Source organism: Rhincodon typus, chromosome 2 (genome assembly GCF_021869965.1).
Source record: "Rhincodon typus isolate 14 chromosome 2, sRhiTyp1.1, whole genome shotgun sequence".
Taxonomy (NCBI): Eukaryota; Metazoa; Chordata; class Chondrichthyes; order Orectolobiformes; family Rhincodontidae; genus Rhincodon; species Rhincodon typus.
The window spans coordinates 45,008,831-45,030,952 of record NC_063333.1 but is presented as its reverse complement, the minus strand read 5'-3'; the positions used below and the strand labels follow the sequence as shown (position 1 = coordinate 45,030,952).

Here is a 22,122-nt window from a genome sequence, read left to right as displayed (position 1 = left end):
ACTTAAGGATTTTTAATTTTTTAAACGTGATATGTGCATTTCTGGCAAGCCTGATATTTTTTAGCCATCTCTAATTACCCTGTTTTGTGTGCATGCTAGTGCACCATCAGAAAAGGCAGTCAACTAGTCAGCCAGATTGCTGTGTGTCTGGAGTAATTTGTAGGACAGACCTCGTAAGCACAGCTGATGGCCTTCCCTAAAGGCCCTTAATGAACGAGATGAAATTTTATCCTAAGCAATAGTTTCATGGTCATCATTCATTAGAGTAGCTTTCAATTCCAAATGTATTCATTGAATTTGAATTTTGATCAGAAGTTCTGATGAAGAGTCACTGGACTCAAAATATTAACCCTGTTTTTGTTTCCGATCTCCAGCATCCCCAGTTCTTTGTTTTAAATTATTTCAAATATTTACCACTTTAATTTATTCATAATAACTTATAAAACATACTTCTGGTTCTACCTTCCTGACCTTTTAAAAAGTTATCTTCTGGCAAGTAATACCCTTTAAAGTTTCAATGATATCCTTATTTAATTATCAAATTTTTGAATGGTTGAGTTCAGATTTCTACAGCCTTATCCAAAACCTGTCTATTTTCACCCAGCTTTTACTAATAGTTTTGATTTTCTTTCCTGCAGGTTGGTCTAGTGCTACAATAGAACACTACTACTGCTGTAGAAGTCTCTTCATTGAAGCCCAGGGTCCAATATCATGCCTTTGTTCAGTGACAGTATTCTACCAGCTCAACACAGAATTCTGTAAAAGGAGCTAGTATTTGCAACCATGTTTTGCTTGCAACAGAATGGAGACAATTGATTCTTTATTTGGGATTTGATTTTATTGTGCAGTAAAGTGTTGCATTATTCCATGGTGTTTCTTGGAAATTTGAACCACTATGAATGTTACTTTTTAACTATTTGCAACTTAAATAAGATTTCTCATCAATGCCTAAGATGATTTTGAATGCACTTTTGTTAATTTCAAGAGGCTAATCTACATTTAGACATTCATGAAGAACATGTTGCTGCTATCTTAGGTAATGAGGAACTGGAGGCTTCTTTTGCAGAATGACAACTCAGTCTTTTGTACAGATGAAGTGCAGTAGTAATTGTGAAGAAAATTGTTATTGTTATATCCACTGGGTGGTCTTGTACTGCCAGACAGATTTATATTTATTGAACGGTGTTTTTTTTAAGTGTTCACTGTAGGAATATTAAAAAGCCTATGGTGCAAGCTAATTTTTATCCATTTGTGTCATGTTGTAATAGAATGTGGGAATTTTTGCAATAATTTGATAGTGCAAATTCAGAATTTCCAGCAATGCAAGTGAATTGGAAAATGTCCCACTCTATTCCATATGCATCTGCAATGTCAACAATGCAATCTGGCTGCTCATTGGTAGTGTTCATGGCTTATTTGTGAAAGAGGCTACATGCCCCACGTTTTTAATGTAAAGTTGGGGCAAAGCTTTATTTGTCACTGTTAGTTTCTAAGTTTTTTTTAAATGCCACCTGGCGTGGCCCAATAGCAGTGGTAAAAGTGCACACTTTACAATTCATAGATCAGGGATTGATGTCTTTGACATTTGAGGTGGGAGCCTGGTTTGCGATTAAATTTCAGGTCTCTGGGCAAGCTACAACTGGAGTAACAGAGTTGGTGGCAATTAAGAGTGGCTGAAGGCTGCATGTCGAGGTAACCTTGCAGATACATGTAGATTTAAAATATTAAAACAATCATGATTAGAAATTTTCTCTTGCCAAATCTTTTTTTTCCATTCTCTACATATGAACATTTGGCTATTTCATTTTCTCCAGTGACCTTAATAATGGAGTCAAATATGTATTTTTTTTTTTAGCTTAAATGCACTTGTGAATACCTGACAATGAAACTAAATCAAAGGGAAATAATTTTTTTTAAAAAGGTGAAAGCTGAAAGCTTTGTTTCATGTTGTGTTTTGCACAAATTATTTCGAGGAGGAGGATATGGGCCTTGTTTGTTAAAGCATGTTTAGCTGTTCAGCTTAAAACTTTGCCTGGTCAAATGACAGGTTGTGTACAGTTTACTATTATCGCTATGCATGCTTCACTGAAAAGGCCCCAAATGTGTGCTAAAATGACCTATTCCTAAATCAGTTCTGGAATAGTTTAAATGTTGCCAGAGAAAGAATGTACTTTTCTGATTTTAGTAATGTTTGAGGTCACCAGCATGACTGTTTGATGTCCGAATTAATAAAAGTCATTACAACTTTGCTATTACTTGTGCATGCTTTCATTCCTTCAATAATAAGTTTGACACTTGTATTTTCTCTTAGAATATATAAACTTTAGACAGTTGAAAACATTAGTCTTTCTATCAGAAAAGCCTAATTTAGACACCATGTGTATGTGTTTCCAAATAGATTTTTTTCGAAGTCTCCCTTCAATACTAACTAACCTTACTGAGAAAACAGGTTATTCTGAGTGGACTGACTTTAACCAATTTGAGTCACTTGTTCTCCTGTATTTCATTTGTTGCAATTATTCCTGCTTCTCCCTCTCATTTGATCCCAACAGGTTTTTTTTTGAAAAGGATATACTTGCCAATTCAGTGAATGTTTAACTGTTTACATGTTGTGATCATAGGCACAATTGGACAAATTTCACTGTTTTTAAAAAAAGGCAAGTTTTATTGTATTTAACCTAATCTAAGTAAAATTCTTAAAAGTTCCAACTTTCTTTTTCTGTCTCATCATCTTTGGTGGTCACTCAGGGTCAAAGATGACTTGCTTCCACATTGGGAGAAATATTGGGTTCTGCGGTAGGTGAATAAGTCCGATCCTGGAGCCCCAGACTCTGTCCCAGGTATTGTTTGAGGCAGGAGGGTGGGACACACTGGCTTGGTGACACTCAAATTAGTTGGTGCCTTCATGGATGCTTCTCCAGTTTGTACATGCTAGGACAAGCAATTCCAACATGTCGATAGGGATGTTGCATTTGTTTAAGGAGGCTTTCAGGTGAAGCATTTCATCTGTCCTCCTAGTGATTGCTTGGAGTATAGCACTTATTTAGCGAGTCTTTTGTTTGGCATGCAGACAACGTGGGCTGCCCATCACAACTGGTCATGCTGGACCATGGTACTGGAGATATTGGTCTGAGAGAGGACTGTCACACTGGTACACCTATTTGCCAGTGGAATTGCAGTGTACTGTGAAGGAGGCACTAATGATTGCAAGGTTTTGAGGTGTCTGCTGCAGAAGGTCTGTGTTTCTGCTGCATACAGGAGAGTGGGGACTAGGTTGCTGTGTAGACCGTGAGCTTAACAGTGGGTTTGAGGTCTTGGACTCTGAACGTCATTCCTCGGGCATCTAAAGGCTGCACTGGCACATTGCAGTCGATGTTGGATTTTATCGTCAATATCCACTCACCGAGAGAAGGCTACTGAGGTGGGAAATGATTCACATCTCAGATCTTGCTACGGATTTTGATGGTCGGGTGGGTTGTGTTGCTTGGTAGAGAACCTTTGCTTCTGGATCTATAATCTGAGGCCCATTTACTCGTGCCTTGGTGGATGTGTTGTTGATGGTTGGTAGCTCGGTCTCTGAGTGTGCACAAGGGCGGGCATTGTCTGCATACTGCAGCTTGTTGACAGAAGCTGGTTCTGGCCTGGAAGTGTCAAAGGTTGCATATCATGAAGCAGGTAATGTGACAAATTCTTGCAGACAGCCAAATTTGAGATGGATTTTCCACAATCTCCCTCAGTTTTATTTAACCCGCACTAAGTAAAGTTCTTTGTAAAGAAAAAACTTCCAACTTTCTCTCTCCCCCCTCCCACAGATTCGATGTTCACATTGGGCGGCATGATGACCCAATGGTTCGCACTGCTGTCTCACAGCTCTAGGGACCCAGGTTCAATTCCACCCTCAGGCGACTGTCTACGTGGAGTTTGCACGTTCTCCCTGTGTCTGTGCGGGTTTCCTCCAGGTGCTCCAGTTTCCTTCCACAGTCCAGAGATGTGCAGGGTAGGTTTATTGGCCATGCTAAATTGCCCATAGTGTCCAGGGATGTTTAGGCTAGGTGGGTTAGACATGGGGAAATACATGGGTAGGGGAATGGGAGTTATTGGGCTGAATGGCCTGTTTCCACACTGTAGGGATTCTATGATTTGCAGAATCAGATTAAAGTGGGGTGAAAGATTAATCAATTTCGAGGCATGCAACTGTAAAGGGGTGTATGACTCAAAAGGTTGGCAACTTGGCTGGCTTCTGGCTGACCTCAGTCCTATTGCTATTGGCATCACGACGACTTGACGATATAGCTGGACAATTTCTGTTCCACTGAAGATCTCAGCTGGTACATTGAGTTCTTTTTTAAAAGCTTTACAGCAGTTAGACAGTCAAAATCGACAGCCAGGGCTTGAAAGTTAAGTAGTTTGGAGAGGGAGAGAAATCACTCACTGCTTTGCTCTTTCTGCATCTCAGCTCTTGTCCCATTCTAGAGCAAATAGTTTAGTAAACAGACACTGGGCTAGATAGCTTGTCATAAGATCGCTTTCCAACTGATAAATGACCTAAAAAGGGTCATGGATCGTGTAGGACAGACTACTAGAATATGTATTATGAGATTATGTCTGAATACATTTATAGCCAGAGTCTCATTGTTCAAGTGATTTTGATTAATGGATCGCATCCAGCAATTTATACCCAGGTGATCAGATGTTTTGCTAATGATGTAAGAAATAGACCCCACACACAGTCCTCCTTTTCTTCTTGGTATAGATTTAGAGACAACCTGACCCCAACTTAAAACATAGACAGATTCCAAGCAAGACCGCACATCTAAAATGCATTGTCTGACTTGAGATGTCGCCTCTTGTATACATTGATAAAACCTTTAATTATCTTAGGACAATGACTTAAAAGGAATCTAGATTTCGCATTTTACTCAGTAGTCTCCTTCCTTACCGATTTAAAGTTTCAACAAGAGACAGCCAGTTTTGGGGTTGTTACCTTTCTGCTTATAAATTCTGTGTCTTACATCCTCTCTCTCACACTATGCCTGAGGAAGGAGCTGGGCTCCGAAAGCTAGCATTTTCAAATTAACCTATTGGACCAGAACCTGGTGTCGTGTATTTTTTTGACCCTGTCCACCCCAGTCCAACACCGGCACCTCCACATCATATTCCAGTCTCAAGAGCCCAACTTAAAGTAGTTCAGGGCTTCACTCACCTCAAAAGCTACTGCATTTACCCCACCATACCCACGATTGAATATAAAGAATCAGCTTTTTGTAGTCTCTCATGTTCTGTTCCTCCACCTACTAAGTGCATAGCCTCACTTTTTCCCATAATATATTCCATCTGCCAATTTATGCTCACACAGCTCGTCTGTATCATTCTATAGACTCTCGTGACTTCCCACCTAATTTTGTCAAACTTGGTGATAGTAAATTCACTGCCCTCATCCATGTCATTGATGTTGCAAATAACTGTGGATACTAGTTAGTTTGCCATTCTGAAAGTGTCCCCTTTATCTCAACTCTTTTTTAAATAGTTAGCCAAACTTCTATCCATGCCAATATACTACTTCCATCTCCCTGGGTTCTTAGATGCCTTACATGCAGTATCTTATTGGAAACATTTTGGAAATCCAAAATTCTAACAGCCACTGGTTTCCTTTTATCTATCATGCTTGTCACGTCTTCAAAGAATTCTAATACATTTATCAGGCATGACTATCCCTTCATGAAGCTATGTTGACTCTGCTTGATTATGTTATGTATTTCTAAATGTGCTGTATAATACCCTCTACAATGAAGTCTAGCACTTTCTCAGTTAAGATGTTAAACTAACTGGCCTATAGTTTTTTTTTTTGTCTTTTTTTCCCCTTTTTGATTAAAGGTGTTACATTAGTAGTTTTCTAGTCCCCTGGGAATTTTCCAGAAACTGCGGATTCTTGAAAGATTGACACCAGTACATCTACCTCTCTTAGCTACTTAGAACAAAGAACATAGAACGTTACAGCGCAGTACAGGCCCTTCGGCCCTCGATGTTGCGCCGACCTGTGAAACCAATCTGAAGCCCATCTAACCTACACTATTCCATTATCATCCATATGACCGTTTAAATGCCCTTAAAGTTGGCGAGTCTACTACTTTTGCAGGCAGGGCATTCCACGCCCTTACTACTCTCTTCATTTAATATCCAAGATACAATCCATCAGGTCAATGGGATTATTTATCCTTTTTCCCCATTAGTTTCCTTCATATTGTTAGGTCCTTTTCACATCATTTTCTTACTTACCTGTGTTTAGGAACAGTAACTTCAATTCCTTCACCCAAGTTATTTATATAAATCGTAAAATGTTCAGGCTTCAGAAGGGTCACCGGACCCGAAACGTTAACTCTGTTTTTTCCTTCACAGATGCCGCCAGACCTGCTGAACTTTTCCAGCAACTTCTGTTTTTGTTCCTGATTTACAGCGTCCGCAGTGCCATTTATGACTGCTCTGCGTTTCCTGTTAGTAAACGATCTTGCCGGATCTCTTAAATCATAACCAAGACCTTTCTCCACGGGCTGGATCACTTCCTGCCTATTTCATTCACCTCCACCAACAAGCATTCAAACAGACCATGTGGAAAGGAATAAGCCACTTGCAACTTATTGATGATCTCTTTAAGTGGGGAGGGACAGGGAATATGGAGCAGTCAAGCAAACCACACACCCCCTCCCCTTCCTTTACTTGCTAGATGAGAAATCCACCAATGGATTCTCTATTATAGTCTACCACAAGCCACATTCATTATATCAATATATGCCACATGCTAAGATTGGCCTTACCAGCAATTTCACACATAAGATGCAAGCCATTTGCTCACTGTAGAAGCTTGATGCTAAAATAAGGCACAAATTTATGTTATGTGATAATGGCTTTCCTGAGTAGATTCTTGCTTGCTGTATTTCTCGCAAACTCACGAATGGGCCTAAACCCACTACTGTAGAGCACCCTTCTTTCTGAGATTAGGTATCTCAAAAAGATTTGACAAACAGGTGAAGCTAGAGATTTGCACAGGGGGTGTTCCCTCCTAACAAGGTCAAAGGCATCAGTCCAGTTACAAACCTCAGAACAAGATGGTCAACAGTAGGTCATTGAGTCACACAGCAAGTGATTCAACTATTGGAAAACTCTTGCTCAGTATCATGATTGTGTAATTCTAAGCACAAACCACCATTTTAAGTTTCAGTCTGGTTCACTATGTGACTCATTTACATGCAGGGCTCTCTTTTGCAAACAGAAAGAACATGTCCACACATTGTGCCTTTTCAATTGACAAAAGCTTGAAGGGACAGTCGTTCCTTGATGCATTCCCCATTGAACACCTTGCCCTGCCAAGTTTAAATAAATCTTTTGATAGCTACCTGTTCCCTGATGCCTTCTCCATTACAGTATCTCTACAATCATAAGACCATAAAAGGCCAATCAGCCAAACAGACTGCTCTGATAATCCTCAACTTCTGCCTTTTCTCCATAATCTTTGATTCCTTGGCTGATTATAAATACATGGTAAAGGATTTCACAGATTTACAAGCTTCAAGAGAAGAAATTCCTCTTCACCTCTATCTGCAACCCCTCATTCTCAAATTATGCTCTCTGATCCTAGACTCTGCCATAAGGGGAAACAAGCTGTCCATATTTACCCTGTCAAGTCCTCTAAGATTCTTGCATATTTCAATAAGGTCACCTCTCATTCTTCTAAATTCCACTGAGTTTAGGCCCAATCTATTCAACCACTCCTCATAAGACAGTCCCTCTAAACCTGGTATCAACCTAGTGAATCTCCTTTGGACAGCCTCCAATACCAGAATTTACTTACTTAGATAAAGGGCAAAAAACTGTTAACAATATTCCAGTTGTGTCTTAGTAGAGCCTTATTCAGTTTTAGCAAACTCATCATTCCCTTTGAAATAAAGGCCAACATTCCATTTGTCTCTCATATTACCCATTTTAAATTCTAGCTTTTTGAGATTCATGGACAAGGACCCCCAAATATCTCTGTTCTATAGTTTTCTACAGTCTTTTTCCACTTAAATAACATGCAGCTCCTCTATTCTTCCTGTCAAGTTGCACAACTTCATTTTTCCTCACATTATATTCCATCTGCCAACATTTTGCCCATTCACTTGTCTAAAACTGTGTCATCCTCACCACTTGTCTTTCCACCTATTTCTGTGTCACTCACAAACATTCCCTTTCCTCATCCAAGTCATTTATATTGTAAATAATTATGCCCATCGCTGCAGAATACCACTAGTTATAGACTGCCAATTCGAAAATGACCCCTCATCACGTCTGATTTCTATTAGCTAGTCAATCCTTTATCCATATTAAAATACTAGCTCCAATACCGTGGGCTCTTATTAAGGCTCCATCGTCAACCAATCAGCAACTGTAGGAGGACAAGGTAGTGACACGTGATGTCAATGGATTAACGACCCAGGTTAATGTTTTAGAACATGGCAGATGATGATGTGAATTCAATTACATCTTGAATTAAAAACTAGTTTAACGGCCATCATATAACCACTATCAATTGTCATAAAAAACAATTTACTTCATAATGTATTTGAGGGAAAAAAATCTGTCACCCTTATCTGGTCTACAAGTGGCTCCAGACCCACAGAAATATGGTTGACTAAAGTCAAGCAATAAATGCTGATCTAGCCAGCAATGCCCTTTTTTAATATTAAACAAACTACAAAATCTTGTTCATTTTGGTCTTTATTATTATTATAATACCCCCCTGAAGACCATCAGGATATGGTCTTGGACAATGTTTCTCTTTTTTTCAGCAAAACTCAAGTTCTGCACAGCCAAGCAACTATATGATTGTAAAATCCAACCATCATACAGAGAAGATTGTTGGTTCAAAACCTGTGAACGTCCTTCCTAATTGCACTGTGGATGTAACTGTACCCAACAGACTGCAGCAGTTTAGGAAGACAGCTTAACATCATCTCCCAAGGACAGTTAGGAATGGGCAGCAAATGTTAACCTTGTCAGCTTCGATCCCATGAAGGACTTAACAGAAAAGAGTAACACAATTTTAAATTTACATGTTTTAAAAAATAAGCTAGTACATTAAATGTTCAAGAACATCGACAAGTCTGCCTTCATTCCATGGCTTTTTAATCTGAAGTTTACAGCAGTTCTGATGAAGAATCAACACATTTGACTTGTCTTTTCGGTCAATAGATGCTAACCAACCAAGGAGTTGTATACTTTTAGATTTATTTTAAGTTTCCGCAATCTGACGTTTATTTATTTTTCCTGTTCTTTTTTGGCTTTCGAATTTTATTTGGATTTGGAACTATCTTCTTTATTTTCAGAGGCAGCAATGTCACGCCCATTGCTTTGCTTGTTGGAGTGTCTAATTCTAATTCACTTGATGACAGTTCATTGAATTTACGCTTCTGACTTTGCGGAAGTGCGGTATCCATTAATTCAAGCTTTGGAATTTCACCAGCGCAATCTGCCTCATTTGTGTCCAGTCCTTCAGCATTTACAACTACCTTACTTTGCTGTATCCACGAAACATTTAAGGGAGGTACTTGTGGAGTAATGGCATTAACTGTCTCAATAAAAGCTTCTGAATTCTTTTTAAATCCCAGTGCGAGTGTAGATTTCAGACCCAGCACTGGTGCCACTGTTTCACTCAGACGGGGAACTAGACATGCAGGGACCTCCCGGCTCACGCTCAGTTGGATGAGATGATGAACCATCAAAGGGGGTTTCACTGACTTACACACCAGAACCAAACACAACGTATCTCTCTCCAAAGCCCGAGTGACCTCGTTGATTCCAATTGCCAATTGTTTCCTAAACCCCACATTAGTCCATCCTTGTTTAGATTCTTGAATGTTGATCACCGAAAGCTCTTCCTTCAATTCTTTGACCTCTTTAGTCTTCTGCTGATCTTCGATATTCTCTTCCATATTTCTCTTTTCTTGACTTCTTGATGCCTTGGAAGGTTTTGGTTTCCTGGGTCTCACAATGGGTTCAACTTTGCACAAGCCAGTCTCTTGAAATGTTTTTGTTAGCTTTTCCAGGATGAATGTCATGATATTCCCATCCAAGGGTACCCATCCTATACTGTAAGGATTGTTGAAAGAAGTCTTAACAGATGGAGGCCTTGCTTTCCGTACCCCTTTTCCTTTTGCAACTTGTGCTGGACTTTCCATGTTTTTAATTAACACAAATAGGATTCAATGTTCTAAAATCTTGGCAACCTGTAAAAGACACACAAGCACCTTAGGAAAGCAAACAGACTGTAATTAACCAAACTTGAATCACAGATTAAGCAACACTGAAGCTTTTAACTGGCATTTCTCTCAAACACTAAGCCAGCAATCCATGTCGATGTTGCAGCAAACAACACACCCCTACCATTACAGTAGTTAATATTTTCTTTAAAATAATTAAAGTTTTTGTGATTAATTATATTCTCTGAACAATCTGAATGAGTTCTCAATGTCCGCCCTAAATTAACCCTTTCTTCAATTAAACTAGTGTCACCTATTTTTAGATCTACAGTTTATTTTAATATAAGCCTTTTTTATAGTCTAAATAAATTTCTATATATCCACAAATATCTCTCCACTGAAAAAGGTAAGATTCTCCATCATCTCCACGTAATTTGTCCCTGTTGATGGGCATCAATCCCTTAGCTCTTCTCTATGCAGTCTTTTGAATATCGCTTTTCTTTTGGTATCTTTAATTAGGTATACTATTCAATAACATTAGAGTTTGATGACAATCATCCCCTAGCATATGTTCTATTTTAATGGACCATAATGGAAATCAAAATGCGTTCCATTGCTTCTTTGTGCAGTTCAACATCCGATGAGGTATGTTAATTGTTGCTATACACTGATTGGATATACTTAGCACTAAAACGCAACAGAGTTCATTATTTTCTCTTTCTTGCTTGTTGCACTTTACACAACCACATGAAACTTCATCTGCCATTCATCTACCCACTGGCATATCTTTTTCTGTTATTTCTCAGCTGGTCTTTCCAATTTCACTGTCTTTCCAAGATTGATATCATTTGCAAATATGATTACTTTGCATCAAGGCTCTGAATTAGAAACTGTAAACTGAAGCATTTCACTCAGTATTTCCGGTATGTCTCCTTTATTAATCTTATATGTTTCTTGTATGTTGTCGTGATTTCCCCTAAATCTTCACTGCTTTGAGTTTAATGAATTGTCTTTTACAATGAAGTTTGTTAAAAGCATTTTGGAAGTTGAAGTAATCACATAGTATAGGTAAAGGTAATGTACCATAGTCCTAGAGGACCATAGGGCTGCTCTCTTATTCGAGAGAGATGGCTGGCGCTGAGTTTAATTGGAGAGTGACCTCACCTTAGGCGAGGAGCAAGATTGAGAGGGCAGAATTTTCACGGTGACCTAAGCCAGTGTGGGAATTGAACCCCCGCCCTGCATCGCAACCAAGCCATTCAGCCAACTGAGCTAACAGACCCCGAACAACGCAACACAGCTTACAAAAATCTACTTGGGGCATCACTGCCAGAGCCAAGAAGAACTTTTACCTTTAATAACAAGACTAATTTAGCCATTATTCTAGATGATCATTTGACTTGATAATTGGTTTCACTTTATATTGAATAGAGGTAAAATTAATGGGTCCGTAGTGGTTGGTGTCTGTTTTGCCCTCAGCCTTGTAAACCTTGTCTGAACTGCTTTCAATGCAAGCCTCCTGCTTAAGTAAGAAGACCAAAACTGTACACAGTCTAGGTGCAGTTTCACCAATGCACTGTACAAGTGTAGCCAGACTTCTCTACTTTAATACTCCAACCCCTCTTACTAAATAAAAGGCTGACATTTCATCTACCTCCCAAATTAATTGTTACAGCTGCTTATTGTAATTCATGTACAAGGACACCGAGATCCCTCAGTACCATAGCATTCTGCAGTTTCTCTCCAATTAAATAATATTCTGCTTTTCCACACTTCCTGCTAAAGTGGACAACCACGCATTTTCCCACAGTGTACTGCTTCTACTTAATTTATGCTCAGTCATTTAATCTATCTGTATCATTTTGCAGATTATCTGTATCTTACTCAAAATATGCTTTCCTACTCATCTGTCCACCATCTTCAAATTTGGCTAGGATACAGATGGCCCGGCTATTGGAAGAACATTATGAAACTTATGGAAGAACATTATGAAACTTATGAAAGAACATTATGAAAGGGTTCAGAGATTTATGTGGATGTTGCCAGGGTTGGAGGGTTTGAGCTATAGGAACAGGCTGAATAGGCTGGGACTATTTTCCCTGCAGCATCGGAGGCTGAGGGATGACCTTATAGCGGTTTATAAAATCATGAGGGGCATGGATAGGATAAGTGGCCATGATCTTTTCCCCAGGGTAGGGGAGTCCAAAACTAGAGGTGAGAGGGGAAAGATTTAAAAGAGATCTGAGGGCCAACTTTTTCATGCAGTGAGTGGTGTGTGTACAGAACGAGCTGCCAAAGGAAGTGATGGAGGCTGGTAGGATTACAACATTTAAAAGGTATCTAGATGGGTATATGAATAGGAAGAGTTTAGAAGAATATGGGCCAAATGCTGACAAATGGGACTTGATTTATTTAGGATATCTGGTTGGCATGGACAAGTTGGACTGAAGGATCCATTTCCGTGCTGTATATCTCTATGACCGCTCAGTCTAAGTCAATCATATAGGTTGCAAATAGTTGTAGCTCCTGCACTGATCCCAGGAACACTCCACTTATTACAGTGTGCCCAGCTGAAAATGATCAATTCATTTTGATTCTCTGTTTCCTGTTAGTTGGCCAATCATCTATCTATGCTAATATATTCCCAACACCATGATCTCCTCTTAGGTACGGCATCTTATTGGAAATCTAAATACTCTACACCTTCTGGCTCCATTTTATCCAAGTTCTAGTTATGTCCTCAAAGAACTCTACTAAGTCTGTCAAGTCATAATTTCCAATTAATAAAACCACATTGATTCTCATAGACCTATGTTTAGCAAAGCAGTCAACGCCATTGAATACACTACTATTAGCATAGTCAACAAAGATTTAACTACACAATTCCATTTTACCAATTCAGGACATAACTTCGGAGTTTATGACAAGGCAAGTGATTATCTAAATAGTCACCATAATCCTAGAGGACCACAGAGCTGCTCTCACATTAGAGGTGCTTTAACCTGAGAGTCCTCATGCCTCAGGCAAGGGGAGAGGTCAAGAAGGAGGGACCTTCATGGTAATCTCTGCTGGTACAGGAACTGAACCTGCGCTGTTGGTGTCATTCTACATCACAAAAAAGCTGACAGCCAACTGAGCGAACCAACAAACAAATCTCTAAATGCTGTTTAGGGTTACAAGAGTTCCTGACTTAACCACCCTTTCAGGCAGTAAGATCAAGGCTCCCACCACCCTCAGTGAAAAAATTCTCCTAAACCCTTTTCTTAGCCTTCTACCCCTTACCTTAAATCTATGTCCCGATTACTGACCCTCCACTAAGGGGAGAAAATTCCTTCCTATGCACCCTGTTCATGCCCTTCACAATCTTATACACCTCCATTTGGTCCTCTCTCAAACTTCACTGCTCCAAGGAAATCAACAGCAGCCTATCCATTCTGTCCTTATAGCTCAGACCCTCCAATCCAGTCAGTATAAATCTATGCTGCTTCCTCTCTCGTACAATCACATGCCCCCCGATAATATGTGTGACCAGAACTGAAAACAGTCGAGTTGGGACCTAACCACATTATATGTATTTCCATAAGATATAGGAGCATAATTAGGCCATTCAGCCCATTGAGTCTGCTCCCCTCATTCATTCATGGCTGATACGAACCCCATGCTCTTATCTTCTCCCCATAACCCCTTGATCCCCTTACCAATCAAGAAACTATCTATTTATCTTAAAGACACTCAATGACTTTCATCGAGGTGTTCAAAAATTATGAACCATTTTGCCAGAGTAAAGCAGGATATTCTGTTTCCACTAATTGGTACGTCACAAACTAAGAGTCACAATTTCGAGATTGTCAGCAAGACAGCTAGGAGTGAGAGGAGGTGAAACTTCTTTACTCAGAGAGTTGTTAGGATTTGGAATGCACTGCCTGGGAGAGTGATGGAGGCAGATTCCATAGGAGGTTTCAAAAGGGAGCTGGCTATGTATTTGCAAGTGTTGAAGTTAGAGGGCTGGGTGTTGGGGCTGGAGAGTGAGACTAGCTTGGTAGCTCTTTTGGAAGCCGGTACAGACACAATGGGGAGCAGGAGACAGTCCGCTTGGGCCAATTTAAATTAGCTGCCAGAGGTGCCAACTTTAAGATGAGATATTAAGCACATGTGCCTTCGGAGGTAGATATGAAAGATCTTCTGGAACAGTTTATATTTAGGCGTTGGTAAGTTATCCCTGGTGTCTCGGCCAATCCTTATCCTCCAATCAATATCACGACAATAAATTATCGATCATTATCAGACTGCGGTTTACAGGAGCTTGCTGTGCACAAACTGGGTGCCATGAAATTGGGCTTTCAACCTTCCAACTGCAGCAACACTTCAAAGCAAAACACCCTTTCTTGAACAGGATTCAAACACTTTAGATCTTTCGGTTATTATTAAGTGTACTCCTAGAGATTTACGCAAATGTTGCCAGGTATGGAAGGTTTGAGTTATAAAGAAAGGCTGGATAGGCTGGGACATTTTTCACTGGAGTGTAGGAGGTTGACAGGCGACCTTATCAAAGTTTATAAAATAACGAGGGGTATAGATAGGGTGAATGGTAGTTGTCGTTTCCCTAGGATGGGTGATTTCAAGACTAGGGGGCACATTTTTAACAAAAACAGAAGTTGCTGGAAAAGTTCAGCAGGTCAGGCAGCATCTGTGAAGAGAAATCAGAGTTAACGTTTTGGGTCCGGTAATCCTTCCCCAGAAATGGGACATTTTTGAGGTGAGAGGAGAGAGATTTAAAAATGACATGAGGGGCATTTTTTTTTCCACACAGAGGGTGGTTATGTGGGGAATGAACTTCCGGAGGAAGTGGTGGATGTGAGCACAATCACAACATTTAAAAGACATCTGAATAGGAAAGGTTTGGACGGATATAGGCAAGGAGCAGTCTGGTGGGACTAGTTTAGCTTGGGATAATAGTTGGCATGCACTGGTTGGACGAAAGAGTCTGTTTCCATGCTGTATGACCCTATGACTTAAACATAAGTCCTTCTTTTACACAGTCTACCCTAAGTGTTATGAGATAACAAGGTGTAGAGCTGGATGAACACAGCAGGCCAAGCAGCATCAGAGGAGCAGGAAAGCTGACGTTTCAGGCCTAGACCCTTATTCAGAAACCGAAACGTCAGCTTGCTCCTATGATGCTGTTTGGCCTACTGTGTTCATCCAGCTCTACACCTTGTTATCTCAGATTCTCCAGCATCTGCAGTTCCTACTATCTCTACCCTAAGTGTTTTTGGCTTTTCTTTTAAATTCGTGAGGTTTATGCACAACAGCTCATCTTTACTTGCTCTCCCACCCAAACCCGCTATTCCTTTATGAACAGATACTAGGTTTAGGAACAAGCTGAGCAGGGACTGTGGAGGCCCAAGGTCCTGGCTCTGGCAGTAATGAGAGTCAGAGAGAGAGAGTCCATGCTGCAATCTCCCGGCAGCTCTCCCCGAGCACAGAAAGCTATTCAGTGCTGATTGCAAAGGTGCAAATTATTCCCAAACACACCACCACTGATCCCACGTTTCCCCACCCCGGACGACAGGGTGAGCTGCGGTCGTGTAAAACATGTTGGAAGTGATCGCAATCGATTAAACGCTAAACGGGTATCGCTAGCGCTACCGCCGCCATACTCAGCGTGCGTAAATATTGCACGGCCACCGTGCCTAAGGCACCAGATTTAATTCGTGCAAAGTGCAATATTATTCTTTATTTTTTAAGAAAAACCCTCACTCACCCACATATACTTCTTGCTTCCGATAGGGCAGGCAGATCCAGCCGGCACGAGACTGCCTCCTACGGAAGGAATACAACCCCCCAGCTCCGCTGCAGCAGGCGGGGAGAGACGTGCTCTTACACGTTGTGCTGAGTGGTCAGTATGAGGTTGTGAATATTTCCTACTCAATCGATTCAGAGATGTTATTTGCTCCCCTCTGGACCCTGTGGCACTTTCAAAGGAAGAAGGAATAGATGAGGGGTTGGGATAGGGCAAATATAGGCTCACAAAGCAAGAGGATATGGCAGAATTACAGAACAGTTATTTGGATAATGATACCAGGAGTGGGACTGGAGGGACAGAGTGTACTAACAAAGAAAAACAGCAGGAAATGTACTGCATTGGAGACATTCTGGAAAAGGTTCACTAGGCTTATACAAGGTATAAGGAACTGTTTTATGAGGAAAGGTTGAGTAGATTAGCCTGGTACTTGTTGGACTATGGAAGAATGAAAGGCTACCTTATTGAAACATACAAACATTTTAGAGCGCTTTACAGGATAGATGCAGAAAGATTCTTTCCCCTCACAGGAGGGTCTAGGACTAGTGGACATAATCTCAGAACAAGGGGTTGCACATTTAAAACAGAGACGAGAAGGAATTCCTTCTCTCAGACGGTTGTGAATCTTTGGAATTCTTTACCAGAGAGGGCTGTTGAGGCTCCCCCATCCCAGGCCCCAAGAAGACTTTCCACATCAAGCAGATGTTCACCTGCACATCTGCTAATGTGGTATACTGCATCCGCTATTCTCGTTGTGGCCTCCTCTACATCGGGGAAACCAAGCGGAGGCTTGGGGACCGCTTTGCAGAACTCCTACGCTCGGTTCACACTAAACAACTGCACCTCCCAGTCGCGAACCATTTCAACTCCTCCTCCCATTCCTCACACGACATGTCCATCCTGGGCCTCCTGCAGTGCCACAACGATGCCACCCAAAGGTTGCAGGAACGGCACATCATATTTCGCTTGGGAAACCTGCAGCCCAATGGTATCAATGTGGATTTAACAAGCTTCAAAATCTCCCCTCCCCCTACCGCATCCCAAAACCAGCCCAGCTTGTCCCCGCCTCCTTAACCTGTTCTTCCTCCCACCTATCCCCTCCTCCCACCTCAAGCCCCACCCCCATCTCCTACCTACTAGCCTCATCCCACCCCCTTGACCTGTCCATCCTCCCTGGACTGACCTATCCCCTCCCTAACTCTCCACCTACACTCACCTTTACTGGCTCCATCCCTGCCTCTTTGACCTGTCTGTCTCCTCTCCACCTATCTTCTCCTTTATCCATCTTCTATCCGCCTCCCCCTCCCTCCCTATTTATTTCAGAACCCCCTTCCCCTCCCCCATTTCTGAAGAAGGGTCTAGGCCGGAAATGTCGGCTTTCCTGCTCCTCTGATGCTGCTTGGCCTGCTGTGTGCATCAGCTCTACACTTTGTTATCTCAGATTCTCCAGCATCTGCAGTTCCTACTATCTCTGTCATTAATTATATTGTTTTGAATTTGTAACAGAATCAAGGGTTACGGAGAAAAGGTGGGAATGTAGTGTTGAGGATTATGAGATGAGCTATGATTTTGTTGAATGATGCAGCAGGCTCAATGGGTCGAATGGCCTACTTCTCCTATGTCTTATAGTCTTAATCCTTCTCTGACAATGAAGTATAAACTTCCTGTGCTTTGTTCATGCATAGTTGACAGATAATGTCCAGACCTCTTTTGCCCAATTAATTTGCCTACTCATTTTCCCATAGGACATGCTTCCATATCCTTTTCCTCAAATTTTGGTAAGACCTACACAAACATAACTATTTCCTTACTGGACTTCAAATTTTTATTCAGATTGTTACCACCAGACCTACATCAGTATCCAATAGCTCTTGTTTTAACTGTAGCATTTTAAGCTTAAAGTCACATACCTGCACTTTATCTTCTCTTTGCACTTCTAATTATCATTTTCTTATTTCCATTCTTTTCAATTCCATTTCCCTTAATCTTTCTCTGTTCTTTTTTGTCTTCTTCTTCCCTGTCTTTATCTTTTTACGCCATCTCTAGCTCAGGCTGCTTTAACAATAATTGAAAGTCACTTGATTTGATTCTGACATTTCACTGCATTCTTTTGTATTTCCTGTAAATGCAAGTGATGTGCTAGTACCCCAATTGTCTCTGCCTTTCTGACTTTACCAGGCAATGCTACCTCCAGTTTGGTTGCCAAATTAATCAACCTGGGTTTTGAAACTTCCTTTAATGCTACCAGGGACAACTATGCTTCCCGCAGGAAATCCTCCGTTGTTTCCACATCTTAAATGCAGTATGCCTGTATTATTTACCAACAGCACACATAAATCTATGTTGCCCCTTTTTCAAAAAGTCAAGGTCTTTACACACCTCATCCACCACTTCTAACTTTCACTCCCTTCACCATTAATGCACAGTGGTAGCAATATGTACCATCTACAAGATACACTGCAGTAACTCACCCTCAAGTCTTCTCTGCCAGCAATTTCCAAATCCACAACCTCTACTATCCAGAAGGATAAGGCGAGCAGACGCATGGGAACACCACCACATGCAAGTTCTCCTCTTCAAAGCCACACACCATCTTGACTTGGAACTGTATCACGAATCCTTCACTGTTGCTAGGTCAAGGTCCTGGAACATTTCTTCCTAACGTCGCTGTGGGTGCCCCTAAACTTCAAGAACTACAACAGTTGAAGAAGATAGCTCATTACCACCTTCTTCAGAGCAATTAGGGATCGGCAATAAGTACTAACATAGTCAATGATGTCTACATCTCATCAATGAATAAAAAGTCTCCCTCTCCCGTTCAGCTTTGTTGTTGAATAAGTCACATTGATAATGGGAGATACCAAGGTGTAGAGCTGGATGAACACAGCAGGCCAAGCAGCATCAGAGGAGCAGGAAGGTCCTCTGACGCTCCTTGGCCTGCTGTGTTCATCCAGCTCGACACCTTGGTATCTCAGATTCTCCAGCATCTGCAGTTCCTACTATCTCTGAAACATTGATAATGGGGTTGCAAATGCATTTTCAAGGTTTATAGAATCTTTTTTGTCTGTCTTTTTCAGTTCCTGAGTGAGATCTGGGCTGCAATACAACTGGTAGCACACTTGCCTCAGTACCGATAGAAGGGATGAAATTTTTAGGTTATTTAGGCTATTTATTAATTCTTCTATTTCCTACTATTGCCACTTTTACTTGATCACTCTTGGGATGGCTGCAATGCAGGCTGGGCCAACAGTAATTGCCCGTCCCTAAAAAGGAAAATCTTTCAGTTCTGTTTTATCCCCGATTTTATCCCCACATCAGCAAGGAGTCTTTTTTCAACTTCTTCCTTGTTGTTTCTTTCAATAGCTGGCTCTCTTACAGCTCTAAAAATCCAAACGTGGGGAGGTGATGGCCTAGTGGTATTATCACTGGACTGTTAATCCAAAGACCCAGATAATGTTTTGGGACCCGGGTTTGAATCCTGCCACGGTAAATGGTGGAATTTGAATTCAATAAATATCTGGAATTTGATAACTGTGAATCCATTGTCGATTGTCAGGGGAAAAACCCATCTGGTTCACTAATGTCATTTAGGGAAGGAAATTGCCATCCTTAACTGGTCTGGCCTACATGTGACTCCACACCCCCAAAGCAATGGGGTTGACTCTGAAAAGTAAATGCTGCCTAGCCAGCAACACCCTCATTTCGTTAATGAATTTTAAAAAAGCACTTAGTGCAGAGGAAGAGGTCATATGACCATGGCAAGCCAAGCAGTACACTAAGAATGATTATATTTCTCCAACACTATTCACTCAATGAAAGATGCTCTTTGTTTTGCCCCACAACCAGTTAGTGTTCCAGTGTGAAGAGCTGTTAAAAATCAAATATCGCAGACTGGCTCTCTCCAAGTTCCAGGACTACATACTAAGGACTTCACAAAAATTTTCAGCAATGGCTGCAAGGTTTTACTTGGAAAGTCCACAGTCTAAGGTGCTCCTGCCAATAGTGTACCAAAGGGTTTGAAACCATGTAAAAAAATATTATGGAAAATAATTCAATTGTGTTGCACTTTACGTAATGTCAAATTTGAATTGTTATACAATGTACTTCCACAAATTTTATAAATAAAGGATTTTTTGGAAAAGAATCTCATTTATCAAGAACACTATTCAAAACTCCAAACTAGCAAATCTAGTTACAATCGTTAAAATCAGGCACACTTTGATAAATATTAAAATTACCCTTATATATTTATTTTAAAAAGGCTTCTATTTATCTTAATATGTTAAAATCTCCACAATTCCAAATGCAAAATGCATCCAATGGGTAAAGGAAGAAAGGAGCATATTATGTTAACTTGACGATTAAGAAGAAAATGAAAATCAAACTAAATGCCAGTCTCCTGAACCATATCCTACAGAAATGCCCAACTCATTAACATTCACAGCACTCCAATTTTACATGGGTTGAGATCTACTGTCCTTTAACACTGTCCATCACAGAAACCTTTAGCTCATAGTCCAACACTTTACATAATGCAACTCATGGTCTCAAATTTTTGAATTTTCACAGAACTCCCTTTGTGGTCAGTATATATTTTCTTAGGTAAGAAGATCAAAACTGCACACAATACACCATGTATGGTTTCACTAAGGGCTTGTACTGCTGCAGCAAGACATCCGTGCTCCTGTACTTAAATCTCCTTGCAATTAAAGCCAACACACCATTTGCCTTCCTAACTTCTTGCCGCACCTCCATGCTTGCTTTCAGTAACTGGTATACAAGGACACCTTTGTATATGAACATTTCCCAATCTATCAACTTTTGAACAGAAAAATGGCATCTATCCAACAATGTGGAAAGTGGCCCAGTATGACCTGTACACAAAAAGCAAGACAAATCTAACCAGGCCTATTACCCCCCAAGACAACAAGGTGCAGGGCTGGATGAACACAGCAGGCCAAGCAGCATCATAGGAGCAGAAAGGCTGACGTTTCGGGCCTAGACCCTTCATCAGAAAAGGGGGAGGGGAAGGGGGTTCTGAAATAAATAGGGAGAGAGTGGGAGGTGGATAGAAGATGGATAGAGGAGAGGATAGGTGGAGAGGAAACAAACAGGTCAAAGAGGCGGGGATGGGGCCAGTAAAGGTGAGTGTAGGTGGGGAGTTAGGGAGGGGATAGGTCAGTCCAGGGAGGACGGACAGGTCAAGGGGGCGGGATGAGGTTAGTCGGTAGGAGATGGGGTTGCGGCTTGAGGTGGGAGGAGGGGATAGGTGGGAGGAAGAACAGGTTAAGGAGGCGGGGACGAGCTGGACTGGTTTTGGGATGCGGTAGGGGGATGGGAGATTTTGAAACTTGTTAAATCCACATTGATACCATTGGGCTGCAGGGTTACCAAGCGGAATATGAGTTGCTGTTCCTGCAACCTTCGGGTGGCATCGTTGTGGCACTGCATGAGGCCCAGGATGGACATGTCGTCTGAGGAATGGGAGGGGGAGTTGAAATGGTTCGCAACTGGGAGGTGCAGTTGTTTATTGCAAACCGAGCGTAGGTGTTCTGCAAAGCGGTCCCCGAGCCCTGCTGTGTTCATCCAGCCCTGCACCTTGTTGTCTCGGATTCTCCAGCATCTGCAGTTCCTACTATCTCTGATTCAATTTTAACCCCACTGCGAAGCCTCTTCTAAGGATGCCTAGCCTGAAGAAGTTACCCTCCTCCCTCTGGACAAACCTCAGGGGATCTCTCTCCCACTGCAACTCTCTCGTAATCTCTTCGGCCCTGAAACTGCTCGACCATGTCCTGAAGCAAACCAGGTACTACAGCCACATCACCTTCCTTAGCACCTGCCTACGGAACCAGATCATCCCCAATGGACTACAATCCACATTCAAGCCTTCCCAATTTGGTCCCAACCGTGACAATATCTACACTCATGGCATTGAGACCCTTCAGAAGCGTTTCTCCCTGCGAGTCCTGAAACACACACTTGCAGCAATGCGCCGGCATCTCCTGGTACTACAATCAAGCCTACCCCAGCTCAGAGCCTCCCTCTCCCAGACCTGCAAAGGACCTCTCCTGTTTTTTATCCTTCGTA

General features: G+C 41.3%; 2 protein-coding genes across 4 annotated transcripts in view; one reads left to right on the top strand and one right to left on the bottom strand.

Moving 5' to 3' along the window:
• nmt2 (N-myristoyltransferase 2) overlaps positions 1 to 2,250 on the top strand; it is a 57,518-nt gene extending 55,268 nt beyond the window's left edge. For all 3 annotated transcript variants that reach the window (XM_048612837.1, XM_020534567.2, XM_048612836.1), the window contains one exon: positions 639 to 2,250. In XM_048612837.1, coding sequence (XP_048468794.1) covers positions 639 to 659 — 21 coding nt within the window. In that variant the 3' untranslated portion in view covers positions 660 to 2,250. The remainder of the gene's footprint in view (positions 1 to 638) is intronic.
• Positions 2,251 to 8,733: 6,483 nt separating this feature from the next.
• Positions 8,734 to 16,158, bottom strand: rpp38 (ribonuclease P/MRP 38 subunit). Its single transcript, XM_020514637.2, has 2 exons — positions 15,997 to 16,158; positions 8,734 to 10,259 (listed from the first exon to the last, which is right to left on the bottom strand). The coding sequence occupies exon 2, from the start codon at positions 10,209 to 10,211 to the stop codon at positions 9,288 to 9,290; it is 924 nt and encodes a 307-aa protein (XP_020370226.1). The 5' UTR covers positions 10,212 to 10,259; positions 15,997 to 16,158; the 3' UTR covers positions 8,734 to 9,287.
• Positions 16,159 to 22,122: the final 5,964 nt, after the last annotated feature.